At 46.1% G+C, this 21,369-nt stretch overlaps 1 protein-coding gene across 1 annotated transcript in view; it reads right to left on the reverse strand.

Moving 5' to 3' along the window:
- PPP1R9B (protein phosphatase 1 regulatory subunit 9B) overlaps window positions 1-21,369 on the reverse strand; it is a 113,797-nt gene that overhangs the window by 50,693 nt on the left and 41,735 nt on the right. Inside the window, exon 2 of the mRNA XM_068264335.1 lies at window positions 18,815-18,947. Coding sequence (XP_068120436.1) covers window positions 18,815-18,947 — 133 coding nt within the window. The remainder of the gene's footprint in view (window positions 1-18,814; window positions 18,948-21,369) is intronic.

Below are 21,369 nucleotides of genomic sequence, written 5' to 3' on the forward strand. Positions count from 1 at the left end.
TAGCTAGAATTCATGGGGACCCAGAGCAAAACTTTCATGTCCTCAGATGTAGGCACTCTTAAGCAATGCCAACTGCCCCTACCCCATGGATATGAGTTATCTGAGTAACTCTTACAAAGTCAGAGGGTGGAGAAAAACAAGCAAGTTATTGGTGAATACATTAAGTGCCACCTGGGCCCCCTATGCTCCGGGGCCCCATAGCAGATGCTATGACTGCTATGGCTATTGCTACGCCCCTGAATACAAGTGCTGAAGAAGCATTGAGATGGTTATGTGATGCAACATATCCTGTGACCCTTTTTGTTTCATATTTACATCACAGCTCTATTACATCTCTTCTGTCGCTTAACCAACTCTGTCCATATTGAGTCCTAGGCCCAGATTTACATCACAGGAGGCTATAGGCACATATGTCCTGGCACCCTGAACCTGCAAACCCCCCGCTGCACCACAAGTGTGCTGGCTGGCCCAGCTGTCAATGCTCCCTAACTTCCCTTGCCTGTCACAGGTAGCTACAGGTGCTCTTTAGTATTAGGTAGCCAGAGGTACCCCCAGTATAATGTAGCTAGAGGTGCCCCCGACTGAAGGGAGATCTCGTCAGTGGAATGCCGGGACCTGGGCCACTCACACTGTCATACTTTGGGCTAAGCTGCAGAGGGCCAGTTTAAGTAAATTCTTATAAAGTAACGGACATCTGAAATAGTGTCCTTCATACTTGAATCCTGTCCATAAATAATGTGACAAATCAATAAGGACAGATGTCCTAATTTAGTTCTCATGTTGCTGAAAGATGCTGTCATTTGGTTGTTGTGTCAAGAAGATTTATACCATGTACAGGTTTATAGCCCCATCTACACGATACGATTCTTTGTGCGATTCGATTACGATTCTATTTACGATCTGATTAAATCCGACATGTCCGATAGGGATTTGATTCAATTCGATTTGCCATTGTTTTGAACTGAATCGAACTGAATCAAATTGAATCCCAATCGGACATGTTGGATTGAATCGGATCGTAAATAGAAACGTAATTGAATTGCACAAAGAATCGTATCGTGTAGATGGGGCTTTAGATTTGTGTCGCCCAATCCTAATTTGTGATTGCATCAGGTGATAGTTTGCTGACAATTCTTGAATAGAAATGTACAGCAGCCTGATTTTGTAAGTGCATTGCAACCCCCTCTTTCTATATCGAATCCACGTACAACAGTCCCCTCTCCGCTGCATGTGCAGCAGCTGCTGTGGGATATCTAAAAAAGTAATTTTTAGGAGAAAGAGGATAGATACAATTGTTTATCTCATCAGTTTATTTTCACCTCGGTATTCCTTTAAATGGACCTGAACTCTTGCACAGGACAGAAGGAAAACAGAGAAATGCACCCTGTATGAATTTAAAGAATTTAGCCTGTTTAATTCCCTCTCATTTGTGTCTAATCACAAGTTGTAATTTGATCTCCTCCCTGTTTCACATGACTGCCATGGCAGAGATGGCAGATAAGCTAATTTGAAAGCACAGGCTGTTAACAATATATCTGCTTCCATGAATCAGGAACTAGAAACCATGCAGATTTATTTTAAGATTTGTATCAACTGTCTGTAACACAGAAATGTTTTTCTGTACAGGTTATTATGCTTTTGCGTAGCGTTTAGAGCAGACAGGAGGTTTTAAGTGCAGGTCCGCTTTAAGCTACAGAAGCCTGAGAAATGTGGCGTTGTGATTGGGATAAGCAGCGATCAGGAAACTGGTTATTTACATGAATGGGCGTGTGAAAGGGATGTGATCTGCTCTGTAATTCAGCAAGGCTAATGCACAGTTCCTCCAACTGCTGTGCCATTTGTTTTGGTTAATCGATTGCAGCGAGAGATGAGGGGGCTGCAGTGAAAGCACAGAACGCTGACTTCTTGTCAATCCTTCTCTGGAACTCGAGAAAGAAAGAAACATAATGTTGGCAGAGGAGAGGCGATGACATCACACGCATTATCAGCTAGAACCATACCCCGAACTGAGATTCACTGGGGAGACCGGCTAATCTCTCTCTGCTACAAATTACAACCTATGCTGCATAATTACCAACAGACTCCCAATGTACATTCATATTGGCAAAGACTTTATCATCCGAATGGTGCCCATACATAGTACAATTGTTTTATTTTTTTCTGATTAGATAATTTTGTTCGACTATTCCGTTAGATCGAGTATAAAGATTTTTGTCCAATTGGATTTTTATTGAAAAAAACGGGATAATCAATTCTTTTTTCTTGATCGAAAAAAAGATTATTTTAAACTTTCATTCGAATAGATTGTTTTGGTTGAATAAACGGTAAAATTGAACGTTTTTATTGTACTGTGTATGGACGCCTTCATGGTGCCGATACATCGTACAATAAAAACGTTAGATTTCCCCGTTTATTTGACCAAAACGATCGAATCGAAAGGAATCTTTTTTTTCGATCAAGAAAAATGAACAATTATCCCGGTTTTTCAATAAAACTCCCATCTAACATGTTGGAAAAATCTTAATATTCGATCTAACAGAATAATCGAAAAAAAGGAAAAAATTGTACCATATATGGGCAGCATTAGTGGGGGCTGGTCACTGGTGGGCGGGGTTAAAGGACAACTCTGTGAAGTGACATTGGAACAGACATATAATAGATAATTAAGAGAGAATAAAAGTAATGCGTCATTTTTAATGTTTAAAGCGTTTGTCCTTCAAGCTATTAGAAGCAAATGCTTCTAAATACTTTTCAAAGTGTCTCTCTATGGATTAAAGTGGACCTGAACTTACAATTTCCTCTCTGCTCTGTAAGATATGCAACAGCATATTAACCTTTAAAGAAAATTTCTTAGTTACAGCTGATACAGATCCTGCAATAAATCTGCAATGTTTCTACTTCCTGCTTTCATGGAAGCAGACATATTGTTAACATCTTGTGTTGACCAATTATCTCTCTGCTGTGGCAGGCAGCTGACCAAGCTGAGGGATCAAATTACAATTTGTGATTAGACACAGATGAGGAGGAATTAGACAGGCCAAACTCTCTAAATGCATACAGGGTGCATTTCTATATGTTTTCCGCGTACGTACAAAAAGGGCGCCCGGACAAAAAGGGCGCGGGGTGTAAACGCTAATTAATAATTAATCATTAATAGCGTTTATAAAAATAGTGTGCTATATTTCGTTTACAAATAATGTTTTACAAAATTATAAATCATTAAATAATGTTTATGAAATCGGCAATTGTGAAAACGTTAATCTTCCCTGTTTCAAAAGTTAAACTTATAATTACGTTTATTAAAAAAACAATAATATATGTTTAATTGTTATAATTGTATATTATTGTGAATAACCTTCATTTATGGTTTGTTCTTATAATAAAATCTGAAAATATTCTTTATAACGATGATATAAATATAACTACGTTCGTAATAAGTGTTGTAAAACATTAGTAAGTATTACTAAAATTTTACTAAAACTATACCTAACCCTCCCTGTACCTATCCCTAACCCCTAGCCCCCCCTGGTGGTGCCTAAACCTAAGACCCCCTGGTGGTGCCTAAACCTAAGACCCCCCTGGTGGTGCCTAAACCTAAACCCCCCCTGGTGGTGCCTAAACCTAAGACCCCCATGGTGCTGCCTAAACCTAAGACCCCCCTGGTGGTGCCTAAACCTAAGACCCCCCTGGTGGTGCCTAAACCTAAGACCCCCCTGGTGCTGCCTAAACCTAAGACCCCCCCTGGTGGTGCCTAAACCTAAGACCCCCCTGGTGGTGCCTAAACCTAAGACCCCCCTGGTGGTGCCTAAACCTAAGACCCCCCTGGTGATGCCTAAACCTAAGACCCCCCTTTATTATGTGGATAATAATGTTTTACTAATTGTGGCTGCAAAAAATATATTGCAATTTACGTTACGTACTGATCGCTTTATTTTGTGAATAATAATGTTTTACAAACAGTAAGGGATAAAACTTTAAATAATGTTTTAATTAGTTAAATTAGATAAATATGTTTAGTATTTTTATAAACGTTATTCGGCACGGGTGCATTTTATAAACGTAAATCACCACAAGCACAGTTATAAATCATTAAAAATCTCCGGGCGCCGTTTGTAAACGTTATTTATCTCCGGCGCCCTTTTTTCCTGCTCGGCGCCCATTAAACGTTATTTATTATGAGAGTGAATGGCGGCGCCCTTTTTGTCCACTAGCTGCCTGCGCCCTTATTTCCCGCTTCCATGTTTTCCTCCTGTCTTGTGTAAGAGTTGAGTTCCACTTTCAAAGGATAAATGAAAAAGAGAGGGGCCTCCTGGGAGTAGTAGTTCTATATTTATATGTATGTATGTATGTATCTTTTTTATATAGCTCCAACATATTCCGCAGCGCTGTACAGAGTATATTGCCTTGTCACTAACTGTCCTCAGAGGGGCTCACAACCTAGTCCCTATCTGATTGGGGTTTGTTAAGTAATATGAAGCTTACGCATTTTGGCTTTGGTAGCCTTGTATCTAGGCAACCGCTGTGTGGGCAGAAGCTGAATTTTTGGATGAAGTGTTACCTTTTCTTCAGTCACTCTCTTTGGGATAAGCCCTCCTACCACCAGTCATTCAAAGATGGAAAGTGGGTGTACAGCATGCAATACAGAAGAGGCACCTGGATTCGATGGAGACAGTATAATTCTTTGTATGGGTGAACCTGCTTCTGAAGTGATAACTAGAGATGTGAGCGAACAGTTCGCCCGCGAATCTCTATGTGGCTGTACAACTTCCGGGTCACTATGACCCGTAGTAGTACGGCTGCGCTGGGCCGGCGGTGCGCGTCTTTGATCACGCGCCTGTTGCTGGGCACGTTCTGCGCATGAGCATGACATCACTCATGACGTCACGCACATGTGCAGAAAGTGCCCGGGAACAGGCGCGCGATCAAGGACGCGCACCGCCGGCCCAGCGCAGCCGTACTACTACGGGTCATAGTGACCCGGAAGTAGTAAAGGGTGAGGGGTTCGCTGGCAAACGGTTCGGGAACTGTTCGCTGACACCGTTCGCCGACATCTCTAATGATAACTACTCAGTGGTAGACAAGTAAAAAATAAAGTCTTTATTCACACTCCGCGTTTTACAAGGTTATGACCGCCTTCTTAGGTATACAAACGTTATTTGTTGTACAGTGTAACATTTCAGCACCACAAACACCTGAAAAAATAATTTTAATGCTGCAAAACGCATAGTGTGAACAATGTCTTTATGTTTTTGTCTGCCAACCATTGAGCTGGTATCATTTTAAAGGTAAGTTCCTCCATATAGGGATTTATACCTTTTAAAGGACTACTGTAGGGGGTCGGGGGAAAAGGAGTTGCACTTACCTGGGGCTTCTAATGGTCCCCCGCAGAAATCCTGTGCCTGCCCAATCAGTCACCGATGCTCCGGTCCCTGCCACGAGTTCACTTCCGGAATTTGTGACTTTAAAGTTGCAAACCCACTGCAACTGCACGGCCGCGAACCTATACTGGGGCAACTGTACCTGGCCAACCTATACTGGGGGCAACTGTACCTGGCCAACCTATACTGGGGGCAACTGTACCTGGCCAACCTATACTGGGGGCAACTGTACCTAGCTACCAATACTGGGGGCACATATACCTGGCTGCCTACCTACCTATACTGAGGGTGTTATTGGGGGGCTTGCCGCAGCTATAACGTGCGGTACAAATTGTTGAGTGATGTGCAAACAGTCCAATTCGGGGGGGGGGCAAAAATTGTAGAACCGGCCCCGGATATCTAACAACTTGTGTGCTGTGTTAGACATGAAATCCATGGTAGGTTTCCTTCCTGTAGGCTCTGCTACAGTGGGTGGAAGCTCTACATCTCTTCCTCCATGCACTTAATGCATAGCTCCCAAGTGTCCATCTTTTGGACTGACAGTCCCTCTTTGGGAGCCCTGTCCCTCTGTGCCTCTTTCTTCCGCATTTGTCCCTCTTTCAGGACTTTGTCCCTCTTTCTATATAAATATATATATTTCTCTACTAAAAAATGTGTTTGATTGGCTCTAAACTTTATTCCCATCCTTTAAATTGATATATTACTAATTTTAAAATGTTACTATGAAGGAAAATGAACCAGGATAGAAAGGACCAGTGTGGTTTGAATTATAAAACAACATATTTTCCTTATGTAATCTTAATGGTGACTAGGGGTGTGGCAGGGGCATGATCAGGGGTGTGGTGGGGGCGTGGCTTAAGTGTCCCTCTTTCCCATCTCAAAAAGTTGGGAGGTAATGTTTTGTAGAAGATTGTATACTACTACATACACTCATATGCATCGAGGAGGGTGTTATTGCACAAGTGTACCTAGTGTCATGATTTGGTATGGGGCCCTATGATTTTGTGGCCACGCCTCATAAATGCAGTTACAGACAGACAGGCCTTGCAGTGGCGTAACTACAAATCATGCCCCCCCCAGCCAAGCTTTGGTTGGGCCCTCCAATGCCCACTTCCCTTCCCTTGCCTCCTGGTGACCCTCACAGCCTGGGGGCCCATCTCACAAGGGTCAAGTGTGGCCATCATAATCGTCACACCCATAACAAGTGTAGCCACAAAAACACCTGATCTGGAGGATGGACCCCTGTATTGGAGAGAGTGATGTAGTAGTTGGGAACCCCCCGTACCTCTGGGCCCTCCTGTGGTCGCAGTGGCTGCTCCCCTGTAGTTACACCCCTGAGGCCTGGTGCGCAAAAATCCATGAGGTCAGGAAAAGTCAGACCTGACCAGGGGCGTAACTAGAAATCCCCGGGCCCCCTGCAAAAATTTGGATGGGCCCCCTGTGGGGGGCAGCTCAAGGCCGTTTTGGGGGGCAGGAGGGGTCACAGCATGAGGGGAGCCACATACATCGGCAGGGAGGGGGACACTTCCCCCCCTCCATCACCTCGGGCTCTCCCCTCAGCGCTCCCCCTCCAGCATCAATCAGTGGCAGCAGGGGACGGGCAGGAACACTTACCTCCATCCACCGCGGAGGTCCGATCTCTAAGTGCCTCATGCTACTTCCTGTTTAAACAGGAAGTAGTGTCAGACGCTTAGAGAGCAGAACATCCAGCGCGCGGAACGCATGAAGATATGTGCTCCTGCCTGCCGCCTGCTGCCACTGATTGATGCTGGAGGGGTAGTGCTGAGGGGAGAGCCCGAGGTGAGAGAGGAGGGGGAAGTGTCCCCCTCCCTGCCGAAGTAGGTGGCCACGCTCTCCCCTCATGCTGCGACCCCTCCTGTCCCCCAAAATGGCCCTGAACGGGCCTCAGGCCCCCCTGCGGATACAGGAGCTGCAGCCCCTTTTGTTACGCCACTAGACCTGACTAAATGACTGACGAGACTGATGATTGAGACTTTATGAAAAGGGTGAATTTTCTAATGGTGGACAACACAGAAATGACTCAGCCTCAGCTGTTTTCTGTTCACAGTGTTTAAAGATGTTATCAGCGCGTCACTAGAAGGATAATTATGATAAGTACATAACCAGTTTGTTTAACCCGGTACAGGCAGTGGGGGAAGTAGCACAGGCTGCAGCTTGTGTGCCATCAGTACAGGAATGTTGGGGTTAACATAGCTGTACCTTGAAATGGTGCAAAATATACAATACAGGTATATTGTATTATGAGTCTTATTTTTCATTGGCGTTATGCTAGTATTGAACCCCTCTATATGTGCATTGCATAGCGATAATCCTTAAAGGACATCCGAGGTGAAAATTAACTGATGAGACAAACAACTGTATCTATCCTTCTTTTCCTAATAATGACTTTTTTTATATATCCCACAGTTTTATTTTATAATTAAATCTAATTTTTAAGTTTTTACTGGTTCATTGTCTCTGCTCAATGACAGTATTATTGAAGTATGCCAGAGCTCAAATCAATGAATTACTGACCCTTTTTATCTCTTTCCTGCTCTCAGACGCCATTTACTGACAGGAAAGTGTTTTATGGCTGTAATTACTTATCAGTGAGGGTTATGCTATAGTCTGACCCGGTCCCAACCCGGACAGGAACTGTCACTTGCATACCTGATGTTTAACTCTTTCAGGCAGAGAAAAAGAAAAAGGAACACAGCCTAGTTATTTGTGTGCTAGGCACTGTACATACACATGTCTATCTCATCATGTCACATGTCACTTCAGGTATCCTTTAACAAATGGTTTCCTTACTCTGATTACACCTCTCTGCCTCTGCAGCTGTCCTTGGAAGGTTTTGGGGCGCCGCATCAATAGAGTGCTTGGGGCACCATGTAAAACATACAGTAGGGCCCCCAGTTCTTTAGTTATGCCACTGTGTGCCAGCTACAGGGCCGGCCTTTGCTATGAGCGACCTGTGCGGTCGCTCAGGGCGCCATGCTCTCAAGGGCGCATGCGCCCTGTCGCCCCTTGCCGCCCCGCTGTCTCCCTGTGTCCTCTCCGTCTATATTTAGAGCAGGACTACAAGAAAATGGCCGCCGATGTCCACAAATGCAGACAAACGGCGGCCATTTTCTTGTAGCCTGCTCTAACTACAGATGGAGCGGAGGCAGGGAGAGAAGAGTGACATCGGCGCTGGAGCTGGATGTCAGGTGAGTCGGTCTCTGCCCTGCCTGGCCTGGCCCGCTGCCACATAAAGGAAGGGCAAGCTACCTACGCTGGGGGCATACTGGGGCAAGCTACCTACGCTGGGGGCATACTGGGGCAAGCTACCTACGCTGGGGGCATACGGGAGCAAGCTACCTACGCTGGGGGCATACGGGGGCAAGCTACCTACGCTGGGGGCAAGCTACCTATGCTGGGGGCATACTGGGGCAAGCTACCTACGCTGGGGGCATACTGGGGCAAGCAACCTACGCTGGGGGCAAGCTACCTACGCTGGGGGCATACTGGGGCAAGCTACCTACGCTGGGGGCAAGCTACCTATGCTGGGGGCATACTGGGGCAAGGTACCTACGCTGGGGGCAAGCTACCTACGCTGGGGGCATACTGGGGCAAGCTACCTACGCTGGGGGCAAGCTACCTACGCTGGGGGCATACTGGGGCAAGCTACCTACGCTGGGGGCATACTGGGGCAAGCTACCTATGCTGGGGGGGCATACTGGGGCAAGCTACCTACGCTGGGGGTATACTGGGGCAAGCTACCTACGCTGGGGGCAAGCTACCTACGCTGGGGGCATACTGGGGCAAGCTACCTACGCTGGGGGCAAGCTACCTACGCTGGGGGCATACTGGGGCAAGCTACCTACGCTGGGGCAAGCTACCTACGCTGGGGGCAAGCTACCTACGCTGGGGGCATACTGGGGCAAACTACCTATGCTGGGGGCAAGCTACCTACGCTGGGGGCATACTGGGGCAAGCTACCTACACTGCTGGGGGCAAACTACCTACACTGGGGGGCATACTGGGGCAAACTACCTACACTGGGGGCATACTACCTACACTGGGGGCAGCCATGCTACTACACTGGGGGCAACCATGCTACTACACTGGGGGAAACTGTACTAGCTACACTGAGGGCAGCTATGCTACCTATATGGGGCAACTATACTACCTACACTGGGGGCAACTATGCTACCTATATGGGGACAACTATGCTACTTATGGGGGGGGGGCAACAAAATCCGGTTTCGCTCAGGGCGCTGTGAAACCTAATGCTAGGTACACACCATACAATTTTCTGTTAGATTCTTCTGTTAGATTTACCTACAACATGGAGAAAAGCTATCTGGCAGGTAAATCTAAGAGAAAATCTAACAGAAAATTGTATGGTGTGTACCTAGCATAAGGCCGGCCCTGGCCAGCTAGCAGCTTTATACATTAACCTTCAAAGCAGCTTGTTGTGCACCTTGCTGTACAGATAAGAGCTGCAGATGCTGTAACATCAACTGTACCCACCGACAGCCCTGCACCAGCCTCTGCATCTACTCTTCACTGGTGTTATAGTGGTAATAATCGATCACCTGTACTTGTGCTTTGCTTTATCACTAAATAACCATGGCCTGCTCATGCTTGGCCATCTTGTTTCTGCTGTCTTTGGTAAGCCGGCTCTGAGGGGAGGGAAGGAAATGCAGTGTAACATTTGTTCTTGGGCCAATGCCCATTTGGAGGGGGCGCAGCAGGTAGTGAAGGAGGGGGAGGCAGCGGCGGGGAGTTTTACTCACCTTCCGGGATCCATGCGCCTCCTTGCCGCTCCCTTGTTAACAAACAGCAGGACTCTCTGGCTGCCTTAGTGGGGGGCTCTCTGGCTGCCTTGATGGGGGGGGGAGGCTCTCTGGCTGCCTTAGTGGGAGGGCTTTCTAGATGACTTAATGGGGGGAGGCTCTCTGGCTGCCTTGATGGGGGGGGGGGGGGGGAGGCTCTCTGGCTGACCTTAGTGGGGGAGGCTCTCTGGCTGCCTTGGTGGAGGGATCTCTTGGAGCAATAACGGGGGGACTCTCTGGCAACCTAAAGCAGGGGCGCCGCGAGGCATAAAGCGAACCAAGCGGTCGCTTGGGGCCTCACAATCTTAGGGGCCTCGGCGGCTCCGTGACGTCGGCGTGACGTCACTTTTTCCCCGCAGCCCCGCCGCTGACATTACACCGGGCTGGCACTGGCAGAGCAGAGCAGGGCTACAGGAAGATGGCCGCCGCCGAAGCCCTGCTCTGGAGACTATGTCTCCAGTACAGGGCTTCGGGTGGCCATCTTCCCGACCCGTAGCCCTGCATGAATCAGCGCGGGAGATTGGAGGAGGAAGCCAGGGAGGGAGCTCCGTGGGAACTGCGCGCCTGAGGAGCCGGCCGGGAGAGGAGACCAGGGAGAGAAGACTTCTGCCAGTGCCAGCCTGCCAGGTGAGTAAATTCTTTTCTTTTTGCAGCCGCAGCCCTAATTGCGATTGATTTCTGCTGAACTGTGCCCTAATTGCATTTGATATCTGCTGAAAATGTGGCCCTAATTGCGATTGATTTCTGCTGAACTGTGCCCTAATTGCGTTTGATATCTGCTGAAAATGTGGCCCTAATTGCGATTGATTTCTGCTGAACTGTGCCCTAAATGCGTTTGATATCTGCTGAAAATGTGGCCCTAATTGCGATTGATTTCTGCTGAACTGTGCCCTAAATGCGTTTGATATCTGCTGAAAATGTGGCCCTAATTGCGATTGATTTCTGCTGAACTGTGCCCTAAATGCGTTTGATATCTGCTGAAAATGTGGCCCTAATTGCGATTGATTTCTGCTGAACTGTGCCCTAAATGCGTTTGATATCTGCTGAAAATGTGGCCCTAATTGCGATTGATTTCTGCTGAACTGTGCCCTAAATGCGTTTGATATCTGCTGAAAATGTGGCCCTAATTGCGATTGATTTCTGCTGAACTGTGCCCTAAATGCGTTTGATATCTGCTGAAAATGTGGCCCTAATTGCGATTGATTTCTGCTGAACTGTGCCCTAAATGCGTTTGATATCTGCTGAAAATGTGGCCCTAATTGCGATTGATTTCTGCTGAACTGTGCCCTAAATGCGTTTGATTTCTGCTGAAAATGTGGCCCTAATTGCGTTTGATATCTGCTGAAAATGTGGCCCTAGTTGCGATTGATTTCTGCTGAACTGTGCCCTAATTGCGATTGATTTCTGCTGAACTGTGCCCTAATTGCGTTTGATATCTGCTGAAAATGTGGCTTTAATTGCGTTTGATTTCTGCTGAACTCTGCCCTAATTGCGTTTGATTTCTGCTGAAAATGTGCCCTAATTGCGTTTGATTTCGGCTGAAAATGTGCCCTAATTGCGTTTGATTTCTGCTGAAAATGTGCCCTAATTGCGTTTGATTTCTGCTGAAATGTGGCCCAAATTGCGTTTTTATTTTCTGGTGTCTGGGGTAACTGTTGCTGCATTTATTATTTAATGGTCATAGTTGGCTATATTTGCTGTGCTACGGTTAAGCTTCGCCCATACAATGTCATGGCCGCGCCAATCTTTCGGCGCGCTACGCGCGCCTCAATCACCCCAACATCCATTTTTTCCCCGCAAACAGCCCCGCCCCAATCCGCCCTCCTGCTCCACCCACATGTCATGGCCACGCCCACTTATGCGGGATAGCCACACCCATTTTTCGCCGCGGCGCGCTTCGCGCGACGCAGGATAGGGTCTCTTGCTACAGTCCGCTTGGGGCCACAAAAACCTTAGCTGCACCCCTGACCTAAAGATAAGGTCTCTCAGGCTACATAAAATGGGGGCTCTCTGGTTACCTACAGGGTGGGGGCCTCTGCCTAGCTGTATTGGGGGCTACCTCATACTGGGGTGCACCTCTGGCTACTGCATCACAACCGTTTGCCAGAGTGTGTGTGTGTGTATGGGGGGGGGGGGGCACAATCAATACACCATACCTCCCAACTTTTTGAGATGAGAAAGAGGGACACTTAAGCCATGCCCCTGCCACACCCCTGATCACACCCCTGTCACAACCCTAGTCACGCATACCATAAAGATTTCATAAGAAAAATATGTTGTTTTATAATTCAAACCACACTGGTCCTTTCTATCCTGGTTCATTTTCCTTCATAGTAACATTGCAAAATTAGTAATATATCAATTTAAAGGATGGGAATAAAGTTTAGAGTCAATCAAACACATTTTTAGTAGAGAAATATATATATTTACATAGCAAGAGGGACAAAGTCCTGAAAGAGGGACAGAGGGACAGGCAGGGGAGGACTGGGACCTTTTGGCCTGGAGGGAAAACACAAACTAGAGGCCTGTTTTCACGGCAGCCCCAGCCCAAATGACATCACACACGTGCCCCACGTGCTATATGCCGGTAGTCATGTGGGAAATACAGCAAGGACAGTCGAGGGACAGCGTGACAGATAAAGTATAAATGCACTGGCACCGGGGGGGGCACATAATACATTTTGAGTTACAACGGTTGGGGTTTCTATCTTACACAAGTCCTGCAAGCAGCCCTTCTGGAGTCTAGGGACTGTCGAAAACTTTTCAACCTAGACAATATCTTATGTAGCTGTGCACATGCAGTTAACAATGGTGAGAGACCAGACAGATTTTTTCCCACGGACCCTGCAGGCAAGCCTCTGCTCTGTATCATGCTGTGTATATTTACTAGCTTTCCCGCCCTGCAATTGCTCTGTAATTGGGCGTTTATTTCCCTCATTCAGCCTAGTGTTTCACATTGCCTAATACAAAAACCTGAATTCACCAGGCACAGTGCCAGCCCTAAATCATTAAATGAGAGGCAGCCTGGGGGGAAATCTCCCCCCTTCCCCCCTGGCCAGTCCTCCCCTGGGGACAGGGCTTCCAAAAGAGAGACAGTTGGGAGCTATGGATTCACCCTTGCCCTGGGAACTCTATGGCCTAGAAATTTCCCTGCTTGTGCCCATTGTAGAGTACTGTTTATTTTTATTTTATTTATTCAAGTATTTTATATAGCACCAACATATTACACAGCTTTGTACAGAGTTTATTGTCTTGTCACTAACTGTCCCTCAGAGGGGCTCACAATCTATTTCCTACCATAGGGCCAATTTTTGGAAGCAGTAGATTTGGGCGCATGAGACAAGTGGACAAAAAGGGCGCCCCATTCACTCCTATTATAAATATTGTTTAATGGGCGCCGAACAGGGAAAAAAGGGCTCCGGAGATTATTAACGGTTTACAAATGGCGCCCGGAGATTTTTAAGGATTTATAACTATGTTTGTGATGATTTAAATTTACAAAATGAGCCCGTGACGAATAACGTTTATAAAGATACTAAATCACTATTTCTAAAACATTTCTAAAACATTATTATCCACCCAAAAAAATTATTTACATTTTTTTATTTACATTTTTTATTTATTAATGTTATTTATGTTATTTAATGTTATTTATTTATTAATTATTATCCATAGGGGGTCTTAGGTTTAGGCACCACCAGGGGGGTCTTAGGTTTAGGCACCAACAGGGGGGTCTTAGGTTTAGGCACCAACTGGGGGGTCTTAGGTTTAGGCACCAACAGGGGGGTCTTAGGTTTAGGCACCAACTGGGGGGTCTTAGGTTTAGGCACCAACAGGGGGGTCTTAGGTTTAGGCACCAACAGGGGGGTCTTAGGTTTAGGCACCAACTGGGGGGTCTTAGGTTTAGGCACCAACAGGGGGGTCTTAGGTTTAGGCACCAACAGGGGGGTCTTAGGTTTAGGCACCAACAGGGGGGTCTTAGGTTTAGGCACCAACAGGGGGGTCTTAGGTTTAGGCACCAACAGGGGGTCTAGGGGTTGGGGATAGGTACAGGGAGGGTTTTTAATAAACGTAAATATAAGTTTCACTTTACAAACAGGGAAGATTAACGTTTTACGAATTGCCGATCTCATACACATTATTTAGTGATTTATAAATTCTTAAAACGCTATTTTTAAACGAAATTCTACACAATATTTCTATAAACGATAATACTGTTTATCGTTTACACCACGCGCCCTTTTTTCCCGACACCCTTTTTTGATGTATGCCAATTTTTAGGGGGAAGCCAATTAACTTATCTGTATGTTTTTGGGATGTGGGAGGAAACGGGAGTGCCCGGAGAAAACCCATGCAGACACGGGGAGAACATACAAACTCCTTGCAGATGTTGACCTAGCTGGGATTCGAACTGGGGACCCAGCATTGCAAGGCGAGAGCGCTAACCGCTATGCCACCAGCGTACGTTAAAAAGGGGCGATGGGAAAAAAGGGCACCGGGATTTTAACGATAAACATGGATTACGTTTAAAAATGTATTTCGTTTAAAAGTAATGTTTTTAAACGTTATAAATCATTAAATAATGTGTATTAAATCGGCAATTGTAAAAACGTTAATCTTTCGCTTAAATAATGAAACGCATAATAACGTTTAAAATTTTTTTTACTAAGTAACCCTCCCTGTACCTACCCCTAACCCCTAGACCCCCCTGTTGATGCCTAAACCTAAGACCCCCCCTGTTGGTGCCTAAGTAACCCTCCCTGTACCTACCCCTAACCCCTAGACTCCCCTGTTAGTGCCTAAACCCAAGACCCCCCTGTTGGTGCCTAAACCTAAGACCCCCCTGTTGGTGCCTAAACCTAAGACCCCCCTGTTGGTGCCTAAACCTAAGACCCCCTGTTGGTGCCTAAACCTAAGACCCCCCTGTTGGTGCCTAAACCTAAGACCCCACTTTTGGTGCCTAAACCTAAGACCCACTGTTGGTGCCTAAACCTAAGACCCCCCTGTTGGTGCCTAAACCTAAGACCCCCCTGTTATTTTTTTCGTTTAAAAATAATGTAAAAAAAAAAAAAAAGTAATGTTTTTCGTTTAAAAATAATGTTTGGGAAAAATATTGTACTGGTTTTCGTTTAAAAATAATATTTAAACATGTATAAATCATTAAATAATGTGTAATCATGAGAAACAGTAATAAAACATTAAGTCTCCGGGCGCCGCTTTTAAAACGTTAGTTTTCTCCGGCGCCCTTTTTTCCTACCGGGCGCCCATTAAACGATATTTATTATAGAAGTGAATGGCGGCGCCCGATTTGTCCACTAGCCTCAGGCGCCCGAATTTACTGTTTCCATGCCACCATGCTGCGATAGGGTCCACGTATATAATATACACTGGAACCCATGCCTCTGTAGCTATACTACTGCAAAGATATGTCAGCAGACATATACTGTATCAATATCGGGGAAAGAAGAGGTTTTTTACAAATGCAAGATTTCTTGAAAGGCCACAAAAGCCTTTATTTTTCACACTATTCATATACAAATTATTTTGTCAGTGTTTGCCCATTGCAAAATGTCACCCTGATTTACAATTTATCAGGTCAATCACTGAAGGTTGATATTTTTTCCCAGAGTACTCTGGGGCAGACGGTTTCATGACAGCATACCCTATGCTACATATCATGGTAGGGTGGGGTTACATACAGCAATTATAGTTATAAGCAGCGTTAATGATGCTAAAACCAAGATAATTCATGTCAAAATTGGAATGCTGAATTCCAATTTTATAGCAGGGGTAGGGAACCTATGGCTCGGGAGGCAGATGTGGCTCTTTTGATGGCTACATCTGAGTCACAGACAATCAGTAGGGGTTGATTCACTAAGTTACACTGCTCAAGCAGCACAGCTTAGTGTGGCAGCGCAAGTAACATTTTCAAAGAAGGCACGCTACTGCTGTAGGATGCATCACTAACTTACTCACATTCCCCCCAAACGAACAGCCGCTCCAATTGTCCCACCCGGGATCCTGTCAGGTCCAGTGACTTTGTAGGGCAAGATCCCCGCACTTTGATTGTCCCAATAGGCTGTCCGTCACTTGACAGGCAGCCTATTGGGCCAAAGTGCGGGGATCTCGTTCTAAAAAATAAATCAACCCCCAAGTCAGCTAGCTAATTGTACAAGCTGTTAGTTGGTGTTTCTCCTGTCTGGCTCTCGGGGAAATTGCTCATGTTGCTGAAACCAAAGAAAAGCTGAAGACGTGTCTGACACTTCCACTGCCCAGCGGATCAACTGTATACACATCACCATGGCAACAGGGGGACGTGAGCCTTCTGCTGCGCATGTGCACTGTCCGGCTATGGCTATGTTTGGCTCTCACGCAATTACATTTTAAAATATGTTGTGTTCATGGCTCTCTCAGCCAAAAAGGTTCCTGACCCCTGTGTTATGCTATGAGTTGTCACTCTTTAACCACTTCGCGTCCCTGGGCTTTTCCCCCTAAAAATCCCAAGCAATTTTCAACATTTCACACGCTTCCCATTCATTAGCCAATAACTTTATCAGCCCTTATCACACATAAATGATCTATACCTTGTTTTTTTTCCCACCAATGAGGCTTTCTTTGGGTGGTACATTTTGCTAAGAATTATTTTATTTTGCATGCATTTTAAAAGGAATAAGGAGAATAAAAACTGAAAAAGTCATTATTTCTCAGTTTTCAACCCTTACTGTTTGAAAATAAAAAGTTTTACTGTAGATCAAACCCACACATTTTATTTGCCCATGTGTCCTGTTTATTTAAACAATTAATTTATGTTCCTAGTACAATGTTTGGCAACAATATATTACTTGTAAATAAAGGTGTATTTTTAAAAAAAAAATGCATTGCACTTTATCAGTAATCCCAAGCTGTATTTGCCGAAATAACTAATATACGCTGAAGGCATACATATTTTTAAAAAACTAAGCCCATTTATTAGCTCCCACCCCCGTAGTTAGCCAGATGTGCCCCTCCCCCCTCCATAGATAGCCAGGTGTGCCCCTTTACTCCCCCATTCCCCCATAGATAGCCAAGTGTGCCCCTTTTATCCCCCCCCCCCAGTATAGATAGCCAGATGTACCCCTTATTAGCCCCTCCCCTATACAAAAAGGCCAGATGTGCCCCTCTGTAAGCCAGATATGCCCCTTTATACCCCACCCCCATTTTTAGCTAGGTGTCCCCTTTGTTCTCCCCCCTCCAATAGACAGCCAGATGTACCCATCTATTCCCCCCACCCCCTATGGATAGCCAGGTGTGCCCCTTTAACCCCCCCCCCCCCCCAAGTATAGACGAATGTGCCTCTATTAGCCCCGTCCCCATATAAAATGCTAAGTGTCCTTTTGACCCCCCCCCCAAAAAAAAAAATTGCCAGATGGGCTGCTTAATCCCCCCCTTCCCCATAGATAGCCAGATGTGCTGCATTATTCCCCCCTCCCCATAGATATCCAGACCATTTGCGCAGCCCCCCCCCCCATAGATAGCAAAGTGTGCCTCTGCCCCCCCTGCCCTATAGATAGCAATGTGTCGCCTTGTTACCTCCCCCCCCCCAGATAACCATGTATGCCGAAATGCTGACCCAGCCAACCCTCCCCCTCTTCTTCCCCCATGCTGCAATGCTGGATTAGCATGAAAACAACATACCTCACCTCGTTCCAGCGTGCGATCAGCCTCCCCTCCGTGCATCACCGCTGCCTCCCCTCCGTGCATCACCGCTGCCTGTGTCTTAATGCCGAACGGATCGGGTCCCGGCTTGATGACGTCATCAAGCCGGGACCCGATCCGTTCGGCATAATGACACAGGCAGCGGTGATGCACGGATGTACATACTGTACATCAACCTACTTCCTGTTTTGGTGGCCATTTTGTTTGTTTATAAACAAACTTTTTAAAACTGTTTTTGACTACTTTTAATGCGTCGAGGAGCGGCGAAATTGTGACAGAGGGTAATAGGAGGTGTCCCCTAACGCACTCGTATGTTTACTTTTGTGCGATTTTAACAATACAGATTCTCTTTAAAGCATACCCGAAGTGACATGTGACTTGATGAGACACACATGTGTATGTACAGTGCCTAGCACACAAATAACTAGGCTGTGTTCCTTTTTTTCTTTCTCTGCCTGAAAGAGTTACATATCAGGTATGTAAGTAGCTGACTCAGTCCTGACTCAGACAGGAAGTGACTACAGTGTGACCCTCACTGATCAGAAATTCCAACTATAAAACACTTTCCTAGCAGAAAATGGCTTCTGAGAGCAAGAAAAAGGTAAAAAGGGGAATTTCTGATCAGTGAGAGTCACACTGTAGTCCCTTCCTGTCAGGACTGAGTCAGCCACTTACATACCTGATATTTAAATCTTTCAGGCAGAGAAAGAAAAAAAGGAACACAGCCTAGTTATTAGTGTGCTAGGCACTGTACATACACATGTCTATCTCATCATGTCACATGTCACTTCGGGTATCCTTTAATTCAGATTTAGATATTTTCAGAAGTTTGGCCCACAGAAAGAATGATAGTTTATGTCTAGGCAGAGCTAAAGAGCAGAGGATAAACAGATTAGAGATCACGGTAGAATGCTGCCTTACCTTTCTCCAGTTCCACAGGAAAGAGGTCCAGCCTCTCCACTCGCTTCTCAAGCTCGTATTCTGCGGAGGCAGCCATTGGATCCACATCGTCATTGCGCCGGTCATATTCCTCATTAGAGTACGTGCTGAACACCTGCATAGACAAGCACAATTCATGACACGTCAGATCGTATTGCAGCTTTATCATGACTGCGCTAGAGTGGCTGAAATCCAGTAAGGGATATCCACATTTCCGGAAAACGGTCTTTCTTTAGGCCCGTTCCTGGAAACGCATTTCCAGTCAGTCAGCCATCATTTGTAACAATAGAAGACTGGAATGTGATTGTTGCCACGGACAACAAGAGCAGTTCTTCATCAAACATTCCAAGCACTTTCTTATAAGGGCTAAAGATGGAAAAATTATGGAGTTCTGAAACATTTTTTCAGCCGTCATGACTTTTCTTAGACATAAGCAATCGTAACAGATGCCATAAACTCACTGCGGTGTACTGAACAGTCTCTAGGGCAGGTTGAGTTTTGTACAGATTTTAGTTTATACTTTGTTCACATTAGGTTATATTTTACTTGGATCAGATCTCCACTCCCCATCCTTTATCGTGGGGGTACCTCAAGGCTCTGTCCTTGGCCCCCTCCTCTTTTCCATCTACTTCCACGGTCTTGGCAACTTAACTCATTTGGTTTTCAATACTATTAATATGCGGATGATAAACAAACATACCTCTTGTGCCCCAGACTCCCTCCTCCTCCCCCCTCATATGTGCTCCTGACTGCTTGTCTGCTATATCCTCTTTTATGACCTCTCTAGTCTCTTTAACCTCCCTAGCGTTCTGAACGAGCTGAGCTCGTCCAGTAACGCCGCTGTGCACCGTTCCGGCCCTGGTGGGCCGATTTGCACAATTTTTTTTCAAACACGCAGTTAGCATTTTGCTAGCTGCGTGATTGTTTCGATCGCCGCCGCTCGCCGCCGATCCGCCGCTACCCGCCGCGAAGGAGGCCCCCCCCCGCAGACCCCTTGCGCAGCCTGGCCAATCACTGCCAGTCTGCGCTATGAGGTGGATCGATGACGTCACTCCGTTCGTCGCCATGGCGATGGGGGAAGCCTTAAAGGAAATCCTGTTCAGAACGGGATTTCCTAATGGGCATGATCGCCGGCGGCGATCGGAAGGGTGGGAGGGAGGCAGCAGGGAGGGGGAAATCATGTAGCTAGCAATAGGCTAGCTACATGATAAAAAAAAAATTAGGCGAAAAAAAACCCTACCGCGGCCGCAGGAATCAGAACGCCCAGCAGGTTAAATTTAATATGAATAAAACAGAACTGATAATTTTTCCACCATCTCTGTACACCTCTCTGCCTGATATAACAATAAATGTTAATAAAACCCCTATAACGTCAGTTCCCAAAGCATGCTTAGGGGTAATATTTGACACCTCTCCCTCTTTTATTCCTCACATTCACTCCCTAACCAGCTCCTGTCATCTCCGACTCCAACTCAAAAACATATCTCGCATCTGACCTTTTCTCACGCAGTACCCAACAAAAATGTTAATATATGCTCTTATAATGTCTCCTCTGGACTCTGTTGGTGGGGTGTGATCGTTCCCCCAATGTTTGTTTATTTTTTTAAAAATATTTTAATGTTTATTTTTATAATACATTTTACTTTTGTTTATTATTTAAAGGAGCTCAGAGCTCCTGAAAAAAAGGATTTATACATACCTGGGGCTTCCTCCAGCCCCATCAGCTTGGATAGCTCCCACGCCGCCATCCTCCGATGTCTGCAGCGCCGGTGCCGGGTCCCCGCACTTCCGTCAGACGGAGCCAGTCTGGTGTAAGGGAAGTGCGCCCTCTACGTATCTCTCTAGCAGCTGCTGGAGAGGTACACAAAGAGCGCACTTCTCCTGCGTAGACTTGGGCCGACTCACGGAAGCGACGGGACCCGGTACCGGCACTGCAGACATCGGAGGACAGCGGTGTGGGAGCGATCCAAGCTGATGGGGCTGGAGGAAGCCCAAGGTATGTATAAATATCGGCAATCTCTTCCCTGTCGCACGGCTGTCCCCAGTACAGCGCTGCCTGCCATAGATCGCAATGCTGTACACGGTAAATAGACAGCGGTTTCGCCGTCTAACAGTCTCCTAGCGGTGATCGCCGCTGGGAGACTGATGACAGAGCTCCGTCATTCAAGCGGGGATGCGTGCAAAACGCGCCCCAGAACTTAGCGGCAATTGGCGTTACGCGGTCCTGGGGGCATGTGGTGGTCGGCAACAAGTTAAAGTGGACCCAACTTAAAAATACAAGATTTCAGAAATAAAATCTATTTTCTAAATTATAATAATAAATAGCAGCTTTTTTTCAGCTGCATGATGACAAATATAAAATATTTTACATTTATTGGAGGAACCCCTCCCTTCCTTTCATATTGCCGGGACAGAATCCGGCAGACTGGTGGAGGAGATAAAAAACAAAACACAGGCTGCTACTGATGATGTCACAGGGGAGGTAATCTCAGCTTGTGTGAGATTTCACATAGACGACGCCCCTGTGAGGGAGGGTA

Source organism: Hyperolius riggenbachi, chromosome 12 (assembly GCF_040937935.1).
Source record: "Hyperolius riggenbachi isolate aHypRig1 chromosome 12, aHypRig1.pri, whole genome shotgun sequence".
NCBI lineage: Eukaryota > Metazoa > Chordata > Amphibia > Anura > Hyperoliidae > Hyperolius > Hyperolius riggenbachi.